Source organism: Aspergillus terreus, genomic scaffold (genome assembly GCF_000149615.1).
Source record: "Aspergillus terreus NIH2624 scaffold_7 genomic scaffold, whole genome shotgun sequence".
Taxonomy (NCBI): Eukaryota; Fungi; Ascomycota; class Eurotiomycetes; order Eurotiales; family Aspergillaceae; genus Aspergillus; species Aspergillus terreus.
Genome location: NT_165930.1, coordinates 1,850,944 through 1,872,658, shown reverse-complemented (window position 1 = coordinate 1,872,658; position 21,715 = coordinate 1,850,944). Strand labels below are relative to the sequence as shown.

General features: G+C 50.9%; 8 protein-coding genes across 8 annotated transcripts; 6 read left to right on the top strand and 2 right to left on the bottom strand.

Moving 5' to 3' along the window:
• Positions 1-395: 395 nt before the first annotated feature.
• On the top strand, positions 396-1,416 carry ATEG_05617 (deoxycytidine monophosphate deaminase; the record flags this gene model as incomplete). Its single annotated transcript, XM_001214795.1, has 5 exons — positions 396-445; positions 481-830; positions 893-1,025; positions 1,116-1,305; positions 1,360-1,416. The coding sequence occupies 5 exons, from the start codon at positions 396-398 to the stop codon at positions 1,414-1,416; spliced, it is 780 nt and encodes a 259-aa protein (XP_001214795.1).
• Positions 1,417-1,900: 484 nt separating this feature from the next.
• ATEG_05616 (imidazoleglycerol-phosphate synthase) lies at positions 1,901-3,677 on the top strand (the record flags this gene model as incomplete). Its single annotated transcript, XM_001214794.1, has 3 exons — positions 1,901-2,023; positions 2,098-3,534; positions 3,588-3,677. The coding sequence occupies 3 exons, from the start codon at positions 1,901-1,903 to the stop codon at positions 3,675-3,677; spliced, it is 1,650 nt and encodes a 549-aa protein (XP_001214794.1).
• A 1,032-nt stretch (positions 3,678-4,709) lies between these two features.
• On the top strand, positions 4,710-6,767 carry ATEG_05615 (cleavage polyadenylation factor subunit MPE1; the record flags this gene model as incomplete). The annotated part of the gene is made up of 4 exons (XM_001214793.1): positions 4,710-4,881; positions 4,983-5,283; positions 5,336-5,436; positions 5,491-6,767. 4 exons carry the CDS (start codon positions 4,710-4,712, stop codon positions 6,765-6,767), a joined length of 1,851 nt encoding a protein of 616 aa, XP_001214793.1.
• A 1,142-nt stretch (positions 6,768-7,909) lies between these two features.
• Positions 7,910-8,535, top strand: ATEG_05614 (ornithine decarboxylase antizyme; the record flags this gene model as incomplete). The annotated part of the gene is made up of 2 exons (XM_001214792.1): positions 7,910-8,244; positions 8,328-8,535. The coding sequence occupies 2 exons, from the start codon at positions 7,910-7,912 to the stop codon at positions 8,533-8,535; spliced, it is 543 nt and encodes a 180-aa protein (XP_001214792.1).
• A 1,566-nt stretch (positions 8,536-10,101) lies between these two features.
• ATEG_05613 (SHNi-TPR domain-containing protein) lies at positions 10,102-11,520 on the bottom strand (the record flags this gene model as incomplete). Its single annotated transcript, XM_001214791.1, has 2 exons — positions 10,102-10,386; positions 10,447-11,520. The coding sequence occupies 2 exons, from the start codon at positions 11,518-11,520 to the stop codon at positions 10,102-10,104; spliced, it is 1,359 nt and encodes a 452-aa protein (XP_001214791.1).
• A 456-nt stretch (positions 11,521-11,976) lies between these two features.
• Positions 11,977-14,226, top strand: ATEG_05612 (DNA polymerase epsilon noncatalytic subunit; the record flags this gene model as incomplete). Its single annotated transcript, XM_001214790.1, has 1 exon — positions 11,977-14,226. The coding sequence occupies one exon, from the start codon at positions 11,977-11,979 to the stop codon at positions 14,224-14,226; it is 2,250 nt and encodes a 749-aa protein (XP_001214790.1).
• Positions 14,227-14,737: 511 nt separating this feature from the next.
• ATEG_05611 (mediator of RNA polymerase II transcription subunit 14) lies at positions 14,738-18,091 on the bottom strand (the record flags this gene model as incomplete). Its single annotated transcript, XM_001214789.1, has 2 exons — positions 14,738-17,341; positions 17,399-18,091. The coding sequence occupies 2 exons, from the start codon at positions 18,089-18,091 to the stop codon at positions 14,738-14,740; spliced, it is 3,297 nt and encodes a 1,098-aa protein (XP_001214789.1).
• Positions 18,092-19,465: 1,374 nt separating this feature from the next.
• Positions 19,466-21,294, top strand: ATEG_05610 (MFS transporter; the record flags this gene model as incomplete). Its single annotated transcript, XM_001214788.1, has 2 exons — positions 19,466-19,607; positions 19,661-21,294. 2 exons carry the CDS (start codon positions 19,466-19,468, stop codon positions 21,292-21,294), a joined length of 1,776 nt encoding a protein of 591 aa, XP_001214788.1.
• Between the last annotated feature and the right edge of the window lie 421 nt (positions 21,295-21,715).

Below are 21,715 nucleotides of genomic sequence, written 5' to 3'. Positions count from 1 at the left end.
GGTTAGCAGAACATTGAGTTGATGAGTGCGACCCCTACATCTTGACATGTATTGACGGCCCCGAAAGGAATATGTGCTGGCAAGCATACCATTGCAGAATATCTTATTCAACATGAAGGATTCCAACTGCTTGAACTGAAAAACAAAACATCACCTCAGGTTGCTGACGGACCAGAGGATGATCTCCTCCTGCAGGCATCTGAATACCCACAGAGGGAAGGCCATCAGTCCCCGCAGTTATCGTTCGATAGCCCCGACGCGCTCCTAGACTTTGCCACGAAGCAATGGCAAGGGCTTTGGGTGACCACGGACATATGGGAGGGTGTCGATTTGGACCGCTTCCTCCAACGTCCTTTCTTTCTTCTGGTGAGCGTTGACGCGCCAGTCAGTCTACGATGGAAGCGGTTTGCGGAGAGGTGACGAGCCAAATGCACCTCTGTCTCAGGTCAGTTCTAACTCCGCGTTTAGATGTCGAAGGAGGCAGCTGGCGCCTCCTGATCTCGAGAAATTCGTTCTGTGGAATGATCGGAATCTGTACGCGAAGGACGTTGGACGTGCGTACCTCACGGATCGCGCACAGGTCCGACTGTTCAATTCTTCGTCATCTTTGGAAGAGCTTTACGCGTCTCTCAAGATGCTCCACCTGGCCGACGAACAACGGTTACGACCTAATTGGGATCAGTACTTCATGCAGCTTGCATCCCTTGCTGCCCTGAGAAGCAACTGCATGAAGCGACGAGTAGGTTGTGTGCTTGTTCGAGATCATCGCGTCATTAGTACTGGTTACAATGGCACACCGCGACACTTGAAGAACTGCAACGAAGGCGGATGTAAGAATTCATTCCCAAACGCTGTATGCTCTTGTTCTGTTAGTAAACTTACCATTCAACAGGTCCACGATGCAACCGCGGCGAAGGTGGTGGTGTTGGTCTGTCAACATGCCTCTGCCTTCACGCCGAGGAAAACGCCCTCCTAGAAGCTGGACGAGAGCGTATACGCGAAGGCGCTATCCTTTACTGTGACACGTAGGTCTTTGTCCTTGCTCACCTTCCCTTCAAATGCGTACAGGAACACATGCTGTCTATCCCAAGGCGCCTTTGGCTAACTTATAACAGCTGCCCTTGCTTGACATGTACCGTGAAAATTGCGCAGGTTGGAATCTCTGAAGTTGTGTATTCGCAAGGCTACAATATGGATCAAGATGTGCGCACTCTGCTCCCTCCATTTCCAACGGGACCGCTGACGAGATTTAAGAGCGCTGCGATTCTAGAGGCTGCAGGTATCCGTCTTCGACGCTTCTCTCCTGTAAGTAGTTTTTCAGATCAACGAACTTGCGGGGTGTTGCTAATCGTAACTCAGCCACGGAATGGACTCATATATCTTGAGGCATCAGAGTCTACAACGCTCAGCCAGTGAACATGTCTGCGAACAATCAGTCAGTTTAAAGATTAGACGCTTGTCCACAGGATCGGCAGGATATAAAGAGGACAGACTGAGATTTAGAGAGCAATATGAAATTCCTTTCTTGGATGTGATATCCAAGTGATGGTAATTTGGTACCATCGGTACCATCTGGTAAATTACTGATACGAACTGATACGGTCTGCACTGGCTCCGCTCTCGGACAGGCCGCCGCGGGGCGCGTTTGTCCATTCTCGTCCAGAATAGAAGGCGGTGTAACACCCCACTATGGTTTTATCGAAAAAAGTGGGCGATTGAAGGGAAGAGATGACTCAAAGGTAGACGGAGGATCGTTGACGCATGGTTATCTTCTATATAAGATATCCTTCCTCCAAATTTATATGAACACTGATACTTTCCACGAAACTTTGCGCAACTGAACGTGCCCTAACCCCCGACCTGTACCTCGCCGTCTTCGGGAGACCGAATCACCCTCGCCATGCCCACCGTCCACCTGCTCGATTATGTTGCTGGCAATGTCCGCTCCTTGGTGAATGCTATAAACAAAGTTGGCTACGATGTCGAATGGATCAAGTCTCCGGAGGATGTGAAAAATGCCGAGGTAAGGGAATCCTCTTTTTCTGAACACTGGTCAATCCCCCGGGCATGCGGAGATAACTGACGATGGAATTGCAGAAATTGATCCTGCCTGGCGTGGGCCACTTTGGCCATTGTATCTCACAACTATCGGAGGGTGGCTTTCTGGGGCCTATACGACAGCACATCGAATCCGGGAAACCGTTTATGGGCATTTGCGTCGGTCTCCAAGCGCTCTTCCAAGGATCTGCTGAAGACCCCGATGTGCCGGGACTGGGAGTGATTCCTATGCGCATGCAAAAATTCAACGATCTTACAAAGAGCGTGCCTCATATCGGGTGGAATTCTGCCATCAATACTGGCAATTCCTCACAACAAAGCTTCTACGGGTTGGACCCTAGCAGCAAGTATTATTATGTCCATTCCTATGCTGCACTCTACACACCCGGCGCTCTTGAGAAGGACGGCTGGTCTATTGCCACGGCCACTTACGGCGACGAGGAGTTCATTGGCGCCATCGCACGAGGCAACATCTTTGCAACTCAGTTCCATCCCGAGAAGAGCGGACAGGCTGGCTTGCGAACGATCCGTGCTTTCCTGGATGGTGACCAAATTCAGACGGTCCTTGAAGGAGCCTCTGGGAAGACAGCCACGGGACTGACTCGCAGAATCATCGCTTGCCTTGACGTCCGCGCAAACGATGCTGGAGATCTCGTTGTCACCAAGGGGGACCAGTATGATGTTCGCGAGAAAAGCGGCGTGGATGCTGGAGGCCAAGTCAGAAACCTGGGGAAGCCAGTCGATATGGCTAAGAAGTACTATGAGCAAGGAGCCGACGAGGTTACATTCTTGAACATTACGTCCTTCAGAAACTGCCCTGTTGCCGATACGCCCATGCTGGAGATCTTAAGGAGAACATCCGAGACAGTTTTTGTTCCCCTCACGATTGGCGGTGGAATCAAAGATACCGTGGATACCGACGGCACCGAAATCTCGGCTCTCGAAGTGGCAACGATGTATTTCAAGTCCGGTGCTGACAAAGTGAGTATCGGCTCGGATGCTGTCATTGCAGCGGAGGAATATTATGCGGCCGGCGAGAAACTGTCCGGGAAAACGGCCATTGAAACGATATCGAAAGCATACGGAAACCAGGCCGTGGTGGTGAGCGTTGATCCCAAGCGGGTGTACGTGCAAAGTCCCGAGGATACCAAGCATCACACCATCAAGACCCAGTTTCCAAATGAAGCGGGTCAGACTTATTGTTGGTATCAGTGTACCATCAAGGGTGGTCGCGAGACACGAGACATCGATGTTTGGCAATTAGCCAGAGCGGTTGAGGCGATGGGCGCTGGAGAGCTCCTCCTCAACTGTATCGACAAGGATGGAAGTAACAGTGGATTTGACCTGGAGTTGATCAACGACGTCAAGGCCGCCATCAAAATACCAGTCATTGCCTCCAGTGGAGCGGGCAACCCGGAACACTTCGCGGAAGTCTTCAACAAGACCACCACCGATGCGGCATTAGGTGCCGGCATGGTAAGCACTCGAATCTCATATTTCTTGTTGCAAAAACGCTAACGTAGGACTAGTTCCACCGCGGTGAATACACAGTGAGCCAAGTAAAGGATTACCTGGGCGAGAAAGGATTCTTGGTTCGCAGATTCGAGGCAGGTGCTTAGTAGACAGATAGACTAGAAATCATGCATATAATTTTGTTTCTCTTTTTAAATTTGGGTGATTGAACCAAATGTGTTGGTTATGAGATTGCCTGGTGGGATGTACATACGGAGTATACTTGTAGTTACTAGACAGGGGAATCGTACTGACTAAGGTACCTACTCTCTCCGGTTCCGGAAGGAGGCACCGAGCACGTGACCACAGTCAGAGGTTGCCACCGTGACTTTCATCTTCCGCCCACACGAATTCCTATCCCATTCCGCAACTTGCTCACCCACGACATTGCGTCGAATTGACCCCGACGCCCGATTCCCTCGCATCGTTGCATCTCGCGCCTCCTACTAACACGGATCCGACTTTCGCTCCTTCAAATTTGCATTCGTTCACGACTCATAGGCACCCGCTCATCTCAGGTCCCTCAGCCGGCCCATCAGGATAACAGAACTTGTTTGGCTGTCTGCTGGGAGAAACAACACCTATATCCTACAGTAGGGTATAGAGTCCTGGATCTAGTTTTTTGCCATTCACTAGTTCCGTCTTTCTCTTCTCTTACCTCTCTTCCTGCGCCGTCTGCTGGCCCGGTGTGCAGCAAACCCAAGCAGGTCGACTTCCGGCGCCTTTGATTAACAGCAGGTTGGCCAGATTCAAGAACGCACTTTCACACCCTCTCGTCACTGGACCATAACTTGACTCTGTTTGTATTCACCAGGCTTGATCGTGTTTGTATGCAGTGATTTGATTGCTTTCTCGTCTGGCACTCCAACAAGAGTCTCTAGCTTATGAGTTCGATCAATATCACCAACAGATATTCGACTTCTGTTTTCAAGATTCTATGAAAAGGAAGATCTTCGAATCCTGAATCCTGTGTGGGCGGTTTTGCTGCCGTTTTCAGTATTGCCTTGCTTTCTCGTTCTCTCTCTCTCTCTCTCTTTGTCCTTTTCTGTCACTTGTATCCTTCCTTGCGAAGGCGATACCCCTTAATCTTGGTTTAATAACATTCACGAACACTTTCATTGGACGTGCAACTGAATACAATGTCATCCTCTGTTCACTTCAAGTTCAAGTCTCAAAAAGAGCCCTCACGGGTGACTTTTGATGGCACCGGTATCTCTGTCTTTGAATTGAAGCGAGAAATTATCACTCAGAGTAGACTCGGTGATGGGACTGATTTTGAACTTTCAATCTATAATGAAGATACCGGAGAAGGTACGTGCCTGGACTACTGGAACTGCATCCCTGACCCTTTCACCACCTCTCACATATTTCCCGATGATTCTACCGCTATAGAAGCTAACTAGGACATATAGAATATGACGATGACACGACCATCATACCTCGCTCGACATCAGTTGTTGCTCGACGATTACCCGCAGCGCGACCTGGAAAGGGTGGTGCTGCGCGCTACGTATCTGGCAAAATGCCGGTCAATGCGCGCAATGCCTCTCGAAGCGAACCAGCTTTCTCAGGTCGACCAACTCCGAACGCCAGCAGTTCCGTTAGCAATGGTGTTTTGGAATTGAACAATGCCCAGACCGAAGAGGAGAAAATCAATGCCCTTTTCAATTTGCAGGCAAACCAATGGAAGGAACAACAGCAAGAAATGGCAAAGTAAGTTACTCCATCATTGCTTTATAGACCTTGTTTTGACAATGATCTGTAGTGCGATGCCTGTCCCGTTTGGCCGGGGAAGAGGCAAACCGATCAACGTTCCAGATCACCCACCGCCTCCTGGGTACCTGTGTTACCGCTGCCGTGAGAAAGGTACGTCGTGATAATCCTCCATTTCAGTCGTGTGAAGATATTAACCGGTCATAGGTCATTGGATCCAAGCGTGTCCAACAAACAACGATCCAAAGTTTGACGGCAAGTACCGCGTCAAAAGATCCACTGGTATCCCCCGCTCGCTCCAAACGAAGGTCGAGAAACCAGAGTCCCTTGTGCTGGACGGCTCTACTGAAGACTTGCGGAACACTGGGGTGATGGTCAATGCGGATGGGGACTTCGTCATTGCCAAGCCCGACAAAGCAGCTTGGGAACTGTACCAAGAAAAAGCCAAAGCTTCGGCGGCGGCGGCAGCTGAAGCGGCGGCAGCAGAGACCAGCAAAGAATTGCAAGCTCGTGGTTTGGAATGCCCCATTGATAAGCGCATGTTCCTAGAACCCACCAAAACACCTTGCTGCCAGCGAACCTACTGCAATGATTGTATCACGAACGCGTTGATCGAAAGTGACTTTGTCTGTCCTGGTTGTGGAACGGAAGGTGTTCTGCTTGACAATCTTGCTGTCGATGAAGACGCCATTGCCAAGATCAAATCCTACGAAGCAGAGAAGGCAGACCAGAAGAGGGAAAAGGAAAAGCAGTCGACAGCCCCGGAGGATCAGACCGACAGCAAACAACCAGTGTCGACTGCCGAGTCCAACGTACAATCACCGCCGGTACCATCGGATGATGGCAAGGGCGACGACGACCATCAGTCGAAGAAAAGACCTGCTGAAGATGAAAGTAACGATGAACCTTCAGAAGCGTCAACCCAAGGTGCTCCAAAGAAGCAAAAACCGGACGATCAACCGTCGGAGACGAATACATCAACCCCACCGGCTGGCGAGTCTTCCGCCAACCCTCAATCCGCGCCATTTCCACAACAAATGCCCTTTGGCGGCATGAATTTCATGCCTACGCAAGGAATGCCGCCTATGCCATTCTCAGGACCAAATTTCATGGGCGATGGAATGGGGTTCATGAACCCCATGGGCTTCCCCAATGGCATGGACCCCACGTGGTCCCAGATGAATCCCATGAATTTCAATCCGCTTCAAAACGGGATGTACAATAATGGATACGGCTCACAGAACATGTTCTCTGGAGATCCGTCAATGAACATGTTTCCTATGGGACAGATGGCAGGTCAAATGCAAAACCCTGCATTTCCTCAAGGACCAGGGATGGGAAACTTTTCCAATCAACAACGGACGACCTTCAGCACGCCATTTGCGAGGGAGGAAGACACTGCTTACTTTCGGCAGCCCGTCAACCCGCAGCGTCATCAGGCGAGACACCGGAGGATAAGACCGAGTGATTATCGCGAACTTTGACGCGTGGACGATCGAAGTGCTTCATTATTGTCGTGGAAACCACCCCCAATGACATGTGCGGGACGGTCTTGAACATATTTGATATTCATGAGTGGCCTTTGGCGTCTATTGAAAGATATGTGACGCACCTGTCGCGACCCGCACGAGCTGCATTCAGTGGGATTGTCTTCCCAATTGAAAGTGCAGGCATGGAACGGAATGTGCCAGGCTATCTGGAGGATACTATCATTCTGTGTTTTCATAGATGCTGTACTGAAGTGTATAATTAAGCATATTTTATATCTCATTGTTCTCTTATCATTTCCACTCTGTAGAAGTATACTTCCTTTTCAAAGGCCAGTAGAGGACGACTATCTGTTGCAGTCGGCGCGTGCGTCAGCAGCCCAGATAATGTAGTTATAGAAAGCGATAGGCTGTGTTTCTTTCAAGATACTTAACTCATCAGGAAGCAGAAGCCATGGAATGTGCTCGAATATGTAGATGCAGTCATTATCCAATCGCCTATGCAGAAAACCTCATGTGATATTTTATGCCTGAGGCAGCAAAAGCGCAGGTCATATGACACCCTGACTAACGCCCCCCTACCAACCCAGTCTTAAACCACGACGTCTCCTTTTGATCCGAGATCATCGTTGTATCATCATACCACATCACTAAATCAATCATAACCATTCAACTGCCAGTGGAATACACCTGGACCTGCAATCTGACCCCGCGACGGCCCATACTGCGTACACAAAATCAAACCCATCTCTTACCGAAGACGACTCGCCGTTCTGGACATTGAATAAATATGGCTAGGTTTATGAGTAACAACAGTACCACAAGCAATCATCTACACGAGATTGCCGATCCGTCTTCTCAGATCACTGTCCTCGCGAGCTGCTACAGTGTTAATGCGTCCACTTCGGCCGTCACTGGATTCCATTACTGTACTACGACGGGGGCCGGTAAGATCTCGCCTCCCTAGCCAATTTAAAGCCCTTCAAAGGCCTTTTTTGCTGCTTCCATATCAATCAGGCGACCTGATACTGACGTGATCATCTTTTTCATTGTAGGGGCACAGTGGTATCCCTGAGGTCCCCTCAGGGTCTAAATACGAACACATAAGTCCTCCCCGTGGTCTCTCTATCAGTTCCGAGATGGAGAGCATTGTTCTGGGCCCTACGTTTCCAGAACAGAAAGGGGAGGCAACGTATACTATCCCGGAAGAGTGTGAGAGGCTCTTCTGTGACAGCTTGTCAGCGATCTTCCTTGGTGAGAGGAGCGACGCTGGACGAGAGTCGCTTGGGATAGATGCGGGTCAAATTGCACGGAATTGCGTACCGCATGGGCGTGCTCGGGTTGAAAAATGGTTTGAGGTGTTGGATTACACGAGTGATTCCATATACCGAGGATTTGTGACCGACATAAGTGGCGATCGAACGTTATTTGTGTTCTTCGGCGACGATACACTTGGGCATGGCCTCAAAACCGGGTATGAGTGCACCCTCTCCCTTTGTCGTCTAAACAGTAATCACAGCTTACAGTTGACCGATATGCTAACTATCCGTCGTCCAGGCTGATCGCCCTCTTCGAGCTAGCAGCCATTCCTAATTTCGATTGCGCCCGGATCGTGGCCTGCGTTCCACGCTTCCAGGACGCTTCGGAGACTGAGATTGTCAGGAATCTGGGCTGGTGCGGCTTTAATCTGACAACCTTACAGCCATGGAGTACGAGGGCGTCTCCTCTTAGTACCAAGTGGCTGTTCTTGGACGCCGAAGTTTAGCTTCGGGTTCGTATTGAGGTAATCCCTCTTCTTGGCATACGACAGAACTATGTTTCGTTTGTGCCTTTATTTTGTCAAGATTCCCTGTGCCTTGTGATGTATCGGCGATTGTTGTTACTGGGCGTCTTCGAAGTTAGCTTTCTTCATTATTTTCGCATAGCTGTGACAGCTCTGGCTTTCTTATGGGCGTTCAAAATTCGATTATTCGAACAATACCAGTGACTTGATCATACTACAATTTGATATTTATGTAGTACAGTATAATATGCATTATGTATATCCATGACGATTGGAACGAGCGGGGGTGACCTCACCATGACATGGGTCCGTAGGTTCCGAACGTCCCTTCCTATCTTATCTCCGTGCAGCTCTGCAGTGCATGTCGACATCGTCACACCTCCTTCTTGCTTCACAGCATCCACGCATACGCCTCTTACCTCTCTTAATGTACCTAGGTCACGGTTTCCTCTCTAGCGCCCTCTAACAGAACACATGTTTCCCAAATTCCTCCTCCCATCGACCGTGTTTCGCTCTCGGAGCAGAAATGCGGGGTGGTCTCCGCCGTTGAAGCCAACAACCGCGGACAAACATGACGAGAATATCCACGATGAGGGCCACCTAAACGGCCATGTATCTTACATCCAATGCTCGCATTGCGCCACCGACATTTGCTTGACGTCCCAGATCATCAGTAAGGGCTTCACAGGTCGACACGGTCGCGCGTATCTCGTTTCCGCCGAGCCCATCGCGCGGGCCGTGTCAGTCAACGCGACATCGTCGCCAACAGAGTCGCTGCCAAACACGATAATCCAGAAGCCCGTGGCGCGGCACCTGGTGACGGGGGCGCACACCGTCAGCGATATCAACTGCGCGATCTGCGGGAACGTGCTCGGCTGGAAATACGTCGCGGCCGAGGAGGAGTCCCAGCGGTACAAGGTTGGCAAGTTTATTCTCGAAACGAGACGGACCATGACGTCGGCGAATTGGGAATCGGGGGCGTACATCGATTCGACGTCGCTGTTCTTCCCGCGCGATCGTGACGAGCAGAACCTAGCGGATTTGAACGACTCCGTCGAGTTTGACAGTCAGGATGAGGAAGAATGTGAAGATCTGTTTGCGGGCATCTGGAGCCCTGGACTGGCTCTGCGTCGGAGAAGCCGTAAGATTGATCGGCGCCCGTCGATGTTTGGCTTAACGGCCTGACGAGTGGTGGTTTTATGGATGGAGAGTAAATTACGTGCGCCATGAATAGCTGTTGCTCTTAACATACCTTAACATACCCATCTTACTTACGATATCAATAATACTAATGATTTACGTTGCCATGTTGAGCCCACTGATAATGAATAGACGAAGCTATCTGTAAAGCCTGGATTCTTGAATATGGGTATCGATTCTGTCTATGGTCTTCCTGGATAGGTAAAGGAAAGATGACCAGTAGAAATGGAGTTTTTCTTTCGCCTTAAAGTACCAGCAGCACTGATGCACACGGCGAACGGGGGAACAGGTAAACATGCAATGAACTGGTTATTATACACTGACAAGCAAAAAAAAAAAAAAAAGGTATCATGCGGAGTCATCTGTACGCGCTCGCTTTGTCGCATCTTCACCATTTTCGGCAGCTGAACGCTTCTGTCCAGAGCTAGCTCCTTCCGATGGCTGGGAACTCGGCTGCTTGCGCTTCTTCACAAGTCCAGAGAGATCATTTGCGTTCTTCGTGGCAGCATCCAGTCGAGCTGCTTGTTGCGCGGGCGTTTCTCCCATCATCTGGCCGAGTATGCCCTTCAGGAAGGCTTCGTTCTTGTCATTGGACTCCTCAATTGATACCGGTGGGCGACGAAGATCGATGAGCTGCAAAATAGTTAGATAAGCTGACACTCTAACATGGTTACGAGTAGAGATAGCAATTACCCTTTGCTCCATGTCCGCCACGATCTCTTTCACATTTGCGATCTTCCTCTTGATAGCCGTGGCCTTGTCTTCATCCAGCGACTCATCTGCCAGTTGTTTCTCCTCCTGGGCCATCCGAGCCCGGCAGCTTTCGATGGCCTTCTCCATCTGGACTGCAGCCTCGGCGCGCATCTCCTCATTGAACTTCTCTTGTCCACCAGTTTTACCCGTGTCGGCGTCTTCCTTATGAGCCGAGTCAAACTCCAGCGCAAGAGAGAGCTTGTAGTGACATTCGGCGACGGACGGATCCTCCATTGGGAATAGAGATTGTCTCAACTCGAGGGTGGTCCGAAGGTCAGACACGGCATCCGAGAACCTCTCTGCCTCCAGTGATATTTCCGCCTGCAAATCATAGGTATCCGCAAGGCGCTCCTTGATGTGCTTGACGTTTGGCGGCAGCTCTGTAGACTTCCCTTTGCCACTTTCCTCCTCCGCCATGGTAAGCTGCTTGTGATAGAGGATTCGAGCGAGATCGAGGACTTCGAAAGCGTTCGCAAAGTCATCGTCATCGTCGTCCTCGGCACCACCATCCTTTTCACCTTCCTCCTCAGAGTCCGAATCGTCGTAGTTCTCGTCGCCAGTGAATTGAAAGAATGCGGTGTTCTCCGCCTTTTTCGCCGTCGTGGCTTCACCCAAGGACGCGTTCTTGGCAGCTCCGGAGGCGATGGCATTTTGGACCAGGTTCGGCGATGACGCTGATTTCGACGAAGTAGTGTTCTCTTCCGATTTACTGCCCGGTTGCGCCGGAGTTTCTCCAGCGACCCTGGAGCCGAGGACATCACTTTTGCTCACTGCGACGTTGTAGAGGGCTTTCCCGTAGGAGTAGAGTAGGTCGGCATTGCCAGGCGACATTTCTCCCTTCAGGTTAGCTTGAAGCTCGGTGGCCTCAGAATACAGCTCTGCAGCGGCGTTGAAATCTTTGACGGCATCCTTCGCGGCGGCTCGTGCGATAAGATCGTCGAGGCGTTCTTGGGTGTCCTCCGCCGTCTTTTCCACCGGAGGTTGTTCCGATTCGGGTTTATCTGAGGTCGACATGATCGCGGTTTCTTCGAATGCGGTTCAAATAGGAGGAGGTACGTGTGAGTCGCCGGCTTTGTTATAGTTAGAAACGAATATGATATATGCGCAATGAAAAGTGGTGGAGGTCGGTAGGTAGTAGGTAGTAGGTAAGTAACGAGTGCAAGGTATGGGACTGATTAAAATCACGGGAGGGTCTGGAACCACCCGCGGTCGCGTCGCGCTTGGACGCGTTTACTTCCTTTATCGTCAACTCTTATCCTCAGCTTCACTTTTCTCATCCCCGCACTATTATCTTTCTGCTTCTTGATTGTTTCATAAGAAAGCTGAACCAGTTAATGCAAGAGTCAGAATTACGTTATATCATAATTCCTCCTCTCGCCTCCATTGCACTCGCGATTCTCGGAATTGCGGACTGAAGCGTTTGACACGGATATTGCAGAAGCAGCTTCAAATTGCTATACATCCATGAGAATGGACTCAGACCCCGTACCTTCATCATCGCCCGCGTTTGGGACACCGGCGCACCCGTTCCGAAAGAGCAAACCTACTGCAGTCCCAGCAAGAACGTCTATTCTGCCGATATTACTCCCCCCAACCACCCTTCGACCGGTGGCATTCCGCACAATTACCCGAAAGCACAACTTGACAATCTCTTCATCCGCTCTTCAAGCGCTAGCCGCGTTTGTGGGTAAGAACTGTGGCTCAGGATGGCGCGAAGAAGGTCTCGCAGAGCGCGTGCTGGACGAGGTAGCTAAGAGTTGGCGAAAAGCTGGCGGAGGGGTCATCATGGAAGAAGGGAAAGGCGCATCCCTAAAGGCGATTTTACAGACCATTGAAGGGAACATGAGCGGTGGGCGGATAGCCACGAGCAAGGGAACGAGCGCAGAACAGGTGCCTATGGCTGGGAATCAGACTTGGGATGTCTTGGCCTCTGAATCCCAACAGGCCCCGACTACAATATCATCCGACAACATGGACCAGGGAGAATCTGATACGCCGACACATCCCAGACACTGGATCAAGGTCGTCGAGGCGTTTGATATTCCGCGCCTGACCTACAATGCCGACAAGAAGTATTTCGAAATCACCAAGTCGAAGCCTACCTTGTTCCCTCCGCCTTCACGCAAGACTACTCTGTTCCGGGACCGCTACAACACGGTTTATCAACGCTTATTAAGAAATGAGTCATTTCAAACGTCTTCCAGCGGACGTTCATTAAAGCGGACATCCTCTTTTGCGTCGAATCAATGCTACAAACTCACACCCATTGCGAACTTGCTCGGCAGAAGTGGCACATCCCATTTGCTGCTTGGTCTACTATCTACTTCTCCTACCGGCGAACTTTCTCTCACTGATCTCACAGGAAGCATCGCATTGGATCTGAGCCATGCACGCATGATCCCAGAGGATGGCGCTTGGTTTGCGCCTGGTATGATCGTACTTGTGGACGGTATCTACGAAGAAGAAGAAACCGTTAGGGGGTCGACTTTAGGCGGAAACAGTGGTGTTGGCGGCGCGATTGGCGGGCGATTTGTCGGAGTCTCGATATGCGGGCCGCCATGTGAACGGCGAGATGTCTCCCTCGGGACAAACAATCGCAACAGCGCGGGAGAGATTAGTTCCAGTGGAGGATTTGGATGGATCGATTTCTTGGGAGTTGGCAGTGAGCGCGCCAGAGGCCCACGTATGAGGCAGATACAAGCCAAGTGGCTACGGGACAGCAACCAGGGCGTTGAGGGCCATGCCAGGCTGAAAGTAGCCATTATGAGCGAGGTCAACCTTGACAACATGAGAACACTCGATGGCCTCCGACGGCTATTCAATTCATACAACCACCTCCCTTTGGAAGATCGACCAAGTGTCTTCATTCTCATCGGCAACTTCGTTCAAAAGGCAGTCATCAACGGCGGTACTCAGGCGGGCAGCATTGAGTATAAGGAGTACTTTGATGCGCTGGCCACAGTACTCTCGGAATTCTCAGCTTTGCTGCAGCGCTCCACTTTCGTTTTTGTTCCAGGTGACAACGACCCGTGGGCCTCGGCCTTTTCAGCTGGAGCTGCTTGTACTATACCTCGCCAGGGCGTTCCTGAATTGTTCACCTCGAGGGTGAAACGCGCGTTCACGTCCGCCAACGCCGAGATCAATCGGTCTCAGACCTCGGAGCCCCCTGGCGAGGCTATATGGACATCCAATCCATCCCGTCTTACATTCTTCGGGCCCGTCCACGACATTGCCATTCTCCGGGACGACATTTCAGGGAGATTGAGACGCAGTGCAGTGACCACCGGCCAGGAGAACAACAACTCTGATACAACCATGAATGGCCACTCTGATAACGCTTCTATGGAGATGGGCTCTACTGCTCCGGAAGACCAAACCGAGGATCAGACAGAGCAACCTGACGTGAGGAACAAATCGACACCACCGGCAGTCCTCATGGCTCGGAAACTCGTCAAAACCATCCTTGACCAAGGAACGATGTCTCCCTTCCCTCTCTCCACGCGGCCCGTCCTTTGGGACTACGCAGCTTCACTACAGCTTTACCCTCTGCCCACGAGTTTCATCCTAGCGGATGCTGAGGCGGTGCCGTTTTGTATGACGTACGAGGGATGCCATGTGATGAACCCGGGGCGACTTATTCCTGAGGGAGGGTCGTCTGTGAAATGGATAGAATACGACGTTGTGAAGAATCGTGGGAAGGTGAAGGAAGAGCGTCTTTGAGGTACTTTCCGCGGGCTTTTAGGATAGGTTTAACGATTAATGACGTGAAAATAGAGCATTATTGTAATATAGACATGGAGACGAAATCTTGCAACATGGTCCATTCCAAAGCTCGCAGCTGCTTCGTACAATGCTAGGACTACCTACACAGAAGGCAATTACCAATTCATCATTTCACCACTTAGAATATGCATACAAAGAGGTCACCAGCCTTCACAACATTTCATATAGCCTATATATATCGGCACACAGTGGATCATGAAATAGATGCTTGGTCGAGATGGGACCCAAGCTTTCAAGCAAGTTACACGAAGGTTGGTGAATCAATCAAAGCAAAGGTCATTGTACATATAGATACAAATAGAAAAGCCGCCATGCCGAGGCGCTGGCATATGCAAAGTCCGTGATGCCCAACGCCGTTTAAAAAGAAAAAGAACGGAAGAATACCCACAAACATACCACAGTATCAAGTCGTGTTTCAATGAATCGGGCCAGATGAAACTGCACGCCGTCAATCGATCGTGATTACATCCGCATTGCTGTGTGTGGCAGCAGCCTTCTGAGGGCTCTTATTTTCCAAGCGTGCGTTCTGAACAGTGTTTCCACTAGCCGCGGGTTCTGTGTTCCCCATTGTTGGCTTCGACGGTATTGGCTTTGTCTCGAGAGGTGACTGGTTCAGGATGGGTATGTCGTCGAGTCCAGAGAAACATTTGTCGAGCTCTGTTAAGAGATTTCCGACCTTGTCAATGGTAGCAACAACGCCGTTTTCGAGGCCCTGCCAGCCATCGCCCTTCGAATGATACAGTCTTTCCTTCAGCCTTGATTTCAGCTGGTCTTCGCTGGATCTACCCTGGAGACCACCTGCTTCCCTCAGAACCCAAACCAGGCTGTTTGGACGTTGAGTGATAAGCAGTTGGAAGCGCACTTTTTGCATAGGATAGTGAATCTGGAAGGTTTTCGCGTTGCGCGCTATCACTTGGACCCTCAAAGGGTCTTTGTGTGATGGATTCGCCATTAATCCATCCAGGGCCTGCATTAACGGCAGCGTGACTGACAGAAGTCCTGTGACAGTACCCAAGCTGGATGTAGCGCCGGCGTTGTTAAGTAGGGAAGTAAACGACCCCTGCATACGACGGTGAGGGTTCGGGTAATCGAAGGCGATGCCCAAACGGAGCTGGAAGAGAGGCTTCTCCTGAGTTACAAGATGCAGGGGATCGATGATTGTGTGCGTTGAAGAGGTAGTCAAGTTGATGTCAATATTCGCAGAGAGTTCCGCGCGGGGTCCGTAAAGGAAGCCGACGCGGGACAACGATAAGGACTGGGGTTGCATCTTCTTTCGCCGAAGAGTCTCCAGGATCGACAAGGCGCACTCCAATCGTTGCAAACTTTCCAGAAGTTCGCACATCGCAGACCGACCAGCCGCTGTAAGCAGACGGATCGCAAACTTGTTTCCGCCATGGTGTAACACCAACGAGCGGTCCTGTTTGGAGACTAAGGCGCCAACATCGTTAGGTGGAGATAGCAATTCACCATAAGCCACCAAGACAGCGGCCTTTTCGTGTGGGTCAACACCACTGAACGCAAGCCGGATGGTGTCCTTGATGAATGACCTTCTAGCCAGTTCGGCCGGCATGGCCACTTGGAACGCCCGCGGGAGTTTCAATGCCTGATAATGGATGAGGATATCGGGGACCTGAAGACTTGCTTCAATCACAAGTTGTGGCAGAGGCGGGTGGAAGCTGATCGACTGTAAGTCCGCTAAGTAACGGGCGTTTGCTTGCATTGTCAAAATGCCGTAGAGAGAATGGCCCATATCTGCAAAAGGAGACTTCATATTATGCTGAGGGGCGGGGAAAAAGGTATTGCAGACGATTTGAGCGGATCGTGGAGCAGAAATGCCGCTATTGGCATCGAACGGTAGGGCACTTTCGGACGGCACTGCTGGTTGGAGTTGGACAACCCACCAACTGTCTCCGTCCATGCTACTCGTCGCTGCCAGAACCCAGTTCCGCTCCCAGCTCCTGTGCCAGAAGAAAGAAAACCGGAGGATGTTGGCTGGAAAGTGTCTTCTGAAGTCAAGCTTCAAGCTCCTGGGATTCACCACCTGGAAGCCCAGTAACTTAGCATTGGATTCGACCTCTTCTATCGCAGAAATGCAGCGAAGACGGGCCACCCGAGACACAATTTCATCCGCAAATGGCTTGTCCGTATTGCGATCGACATCGGATCGTTCCAGTGTACTGGGGGTAGTGGACAAGATACTTGTTCCCGACATGGGCTCAACCGAGACGCGGAGATGTCGTGACCTTGTGAGCTGAACGTCAAGTTGACAAGCTCCTGGTTCAGTTCGACTAAGTCGGCCACGTAAAGACAGAGCGCCTGTCGAGAACAGCGAATGCTTGCTTAATTTCTCAAATGCCGAAGAAAGGATATGCGACGTATGCAACGCAATGACACTCCGCAGAATGCATTCCATGGAAAGGTTTTTGCTGTCAAATTCAATGTCTCGGCTGTCGACTTCCTGTCCATCTCTGATCCAACGGAGGCCTATACTTGGCAATCCGTTGATACTGTTTTCGGAGCTTCGACGGCCACTCTTGATGCCGATCTCAAGCCAGCTTTTGGGACCGGGCCTTAGCGTCCAGTACTGCAGCACCAGAGTGCGGTGCAACAATTCAACACGCAGAGTGTCAGACCACAGGCCTCTTGCTAACTCAGCAGCCTGTTTGAATAGCGCATTGATCTTGGTAGTAAGGACTAAACCATGCAACAAATCAAAACAGCCCGCCAGGCCCTTGGTCCGAAGCGTATCGTTTATTCGCATGTCGAGTTCGTTGAAAATACGGCCCTTCGGAATCGGTGATGACGGTGTGAAAAGAAATCGAATATCCACGAAGTAGAATTGCGAGGTTTCATCCTCTGCACCAATCGACAGATCAAGCTCAAACTCGTCAGGTACGATAAATGTAACCCGGCCATCGTGCACGCGATAGGTTTGAAATGGCGTCGGCACGGAATCACTTAACACGAGCCGCGCGCTGATGAGTCTGTTGATTTTCTGCAACCGTTTGAGTGCGCCCTTTGCTGTTAAAGGTCGCGGTGGCTTGTATCCCAGCTGAATAGCGACCTGTCAGTTTGGATATAACGTAGGTAATCAACTAAGAGAGCTTACCGTGGGCATCGAGACCACTTTCCCCTTAGCCAGTACCTCGAGAGCGGTCTTTAGATCAGGATTCCCGACCTGAGCTTGGACCAGATCTCTCTTCATATCCCCAATACATTGTAAGGCCCCCGCATAGGCTTGGTGGCGAATGCGAATAAAATTCTGGATATCAATCAGCCGACTAACATCAGCTGCTTGGCGACTCCATTGCGAAAGGACGAGGAGTTTGATAAATTCTGCTCGCTTGGAATGAGCAAAGTCCAAGAGTCGAAGTTTCTTCTGCAGATTTTGCTCTGATTGATTCCCCAACGGCTTTCCATTGGGAGCGCCAGGCAAGGGTCCTGAATCCTGAGGTGGTACTTGGACCTCCGCCAACTCTGTGATCAATTCCGATAGTTCATTCCAGCACTGCTGAACGGACCGGTTGACCAGTTTTGAGAAGGGAAAGAACCCCTGTGTGATGTGAGGTAATTCCGGGGGTTGTCGAAGTCCAACAAAGTCAATTTTGGTCGTGGAGGAGTCCACATTTTGTTTGTAGCCATCTATGCCTTTCGCCGAACCGTTGAGGCGGTTTGCTCCATCATTATGCGCAGAAGAAACACCGTGGGCACCGTCGCTGCCACTCAGGGGAGGGATTCCATTTCGCGAAGAATCAGGGACGCTCGGTCCTTTGGGATGTCCACCGACATTCGGTTCGTCCATGATTACACCCGGCATGTCTGGACTCAAGTCGCTTTCAACCGCAAGAGCCCTCCCCTCCTTCACCCCTGCACGGCGCAAGGAAAGCAGCCCGGTAGCGGGACTGTGTCAAATGCAAAGGAGCCGGCGCCGGGGTAGGAAGGGAAGCTGGTGGGAGGCTCTCCGTGATCGATCGGAAAACTTTAGCGCAATGCCATGTGTATCGCGAGGCAGCGTGTGAGCGTTGGTGTTGGAGAATCCGACCGTCACAAATATCCAAACGAGGTCTATACGCTGTAGTAGGTCGGTTTGCCGAAGGGGAGAGCTGGAAACGATGGACGCGGTGGTCGCAAGAAGACCGCGAAAGGGTGTGAGATAACTGATTCCAGCCAGCGTTTTCAGCGGACCATGTCGCGGAAAGTTGACTGGTATACATACGGTGACCAAAAGAAAGGTAAAAGAGACTAGTTGCGGAGACTAGAAGAAGCACTGCAGAAGGCGCACAAGGGATCGTTCAGGAATCGAGGGCGATTTGAGCGGGGAGGTTCAAAAAGTCAAGCCAGGACAATGGGCGGGCAAAACAGGGAAGAGAAAGAGACAGAATCCGATATAGAGCGAATAAGGAAGTGATAAGAGGGAAGTGTGGATTACAGAGAGAATTAGGTATTATCAGCTAGTACAAAGCACAGAGGCTTAAGGAACGGCGAATGCTGAAACAGAATGAATGATGAGGCCCGCGCGATGCGATGTAAATGCACGAGCAGCCGCAGTGGCTGGTGGGTGGTGGCCGGAGCGCCTTAGCCACTGGTATCAGTACTGTATTATACCAATGACGTACTGGCCCAACCGCGGTTGACTGTGATAAGACGGTAATACACTGACCGTAATTCTCCGGATCCAGGTACTTGTGTTACTATGACATTCTCAAGGGAGCTGAGGTACCTCCCTCCTGATGACCGCGGAGGGTTGCCGTCGGCTTTCCCACTCCCGACATCCTCACCATCTGGCTCATCATAGCATTACTTGATCCCATCTAGCTCTACTTCATCATAGTCTCAAGGAATTTCCATTCTATTCTCACCATTGTCCAAGCTCATCCTCGATCTTACTAGAGATAACTATCTCCGAACCCACTAGCCACCGTGCGACCAAGATGAACAGGTCGTCCACATGACAGCTGCATGCCAGAGTGACCTCTTCTTTCCGCGAAGAATAGATCCCAGATAGTGTTCTCTTTCCAGTTTACAGGCGTTGAACGCTTCTTGAGGTATGTAGATGCCTGCTACTCATACCATTATTACTCCAAGAACTGGCTGACAAAACAGTTACAGTCCCGTGGATTCTAGATCTATATTCCCTTGGATATGAGATAGACGGCCTCTCCGCGAGCCTCCCATCATGCAGGACGATGAAATTACAGAGAACATACAACCGCCTCCGCAATACCCTGGCGATGACACACGCCCGACAAGCAAAAAGGAACTTGTTGGATGGTATAGCTATGGCTGGGCCGCTGAGGTGTTCACCGTATGTGCTATGGGTATGAGTCTCCGGTCGAGTGATGTCTTTTGCCGTGCCTGACTTCTGTTCTAGGATCCTTTCTTCCCATCACATTAGAGCAAATGGCGCGAGACAGCGGAGTCCTCCTGGCCGACAAAACGACCCCGTGCAGCGCAACATGGAAGACCCCACAGGGGACCTCCCCAACTTTATCTGCAGACACAACAGGTCTTTGGAGTAGCCAGGCCCCACGAACAAGTCAATGTATTGTTCACATACTGGGCGCAGAAATCAACACGGCGAGCTTTGCCATGTACACCTTCTCCGTGAGCGTGTTTGTTCAAGCCATCCTGATCATATCCATGTCGGGCGCTGCAGACCACGGGAGTTATCGGAAGATACTCCTGGTCGCATGTGCCCTGATTGGCTCGATATCGACCATGATGTTTATTGCGGTTAAGCCCAATCTCTACATACTTGGGGGATTGTTTGCGGTGGTGGCAAACACATGTTTTGGGGCGTCGTTCGTGTTGTTGAATTCGTTCTTGCCTCTACTAGTTCGTCACCACCCTTCTCTTCTTGCCAAACATCGCCAAGCCGGGGCTTCGCCCAACGGTGATCGGCCACCTGCTACGCATAGAGCTCATCGGACTGAAGACGAGGTCAATGTTACAACACCGCTCCTTCCGTCTGGGAGCACAAATACGGATGGTGCGACCCAGGAATCTGTGTCGGACACCTCGTTGGAGTTGAAGCTTTCTACGAAAATATCTTCCAACGGAATCGGCATTGGCTATATTGCTGCGGTGATTCTGCAAATTATATGCATTGTGGTTGTAGTCAACACCAACCAGACCACCTTTTCGCTGCGACTCGTCCTTTTCTTGATTGGGCTTTGGTGGTTTATCTTCACTTTTCCCGCGGCGCTGTGGTTACGGCCGCGACCTGGCCCACCCTTGCGATATGCAGACGGCGGGAAAGAGCGCAGATCGTGGCTTGGGTATATCGCATATGCTTGGAAGTCATTGGGCCGGACTGCCATGCGGACTCGGCACCTGAAAGATATCTTGTTGTTCCTGGCATCTTGGTTCTTGCTTAGCGACGGGATCGCCACGGTCAGTGGGACTGCCGTACTGTTTGCAAAAACTCAGCTCGACATGGAGCCGGCCGCTCTGGGGATGATCAATGTGATTGCCATGATGGCCGGGGTGTTTGGGGCGTTTTCCTGGAGCTACGTCTCACGCGTCCTGAATCTCCGCGCATCGCAGACGATCATCGCTTGTATCATTCTGTTCGAACTTGTACCGATTTATGGGCTGTTGGGTTTCATCCCGGCGATTAAGCGACTGGGCTTTATCGGCCTTCAACAGCCATGGGAGATGTATCCCCTGAGCTTTGTGTATGGACTCGTCATGGGTGGGCTGTCGTCTTATTGCCGAAGCTTCTTTGGCGAGTTGATTCCTCCTGGATACGAGGCCGCTTTCTATGCACTGTACGCGATCACGGATAAGGGGTCGAGTATCTTCGGACCCGCCATTGTGGGGGCCATCACCGATCGGTATGGAGAAATTCGACCGGCTTTTGGGTTCCTGGCCATCTTGATTCTTCTCCCGCTGCCGTTGATGCTTTTGGTTGATGTGGACCGAGGAAAACGGGATGCTCAAGCTCTTTCAGCCGAGTTAGAGGGTACTCGGGACGAACCAGTTGCGGATGGTTCTCTGGAATAGATTTAGTAGTGTTGATGCTGTGCAAGGTGGTGGTAGGGGTGCATGATTCATCATTGTGCGGCTGGGCATGGCCAGGTATGTACGTAGGAGGTGTATCCGACGTCTATTGTGGTAGGTACCTTGCAGGATTGGTGCGAATCAGGTGGCAAGGGATGAAACCCCTCCAATAATATAGATATCGCCATGAAATGTTTCTGGTCCCTTGGGTAGGGTACGTTCCTAGATACGATAAGTAGAGCGATGTACAAATAGGTGCTTGACCACATGGGTTGTGTGGTACAGTTGGAGCTATGATAGGTCTGTTGAGCTAGCTATACGAGTATATGTGACTGGGGTGGATTACTGGTAACACCATAACCAGTAGTCAGTAATTGTAATCAAATTATGCAATCTGGCCTTATTATAAACGGAACGGGGTTCA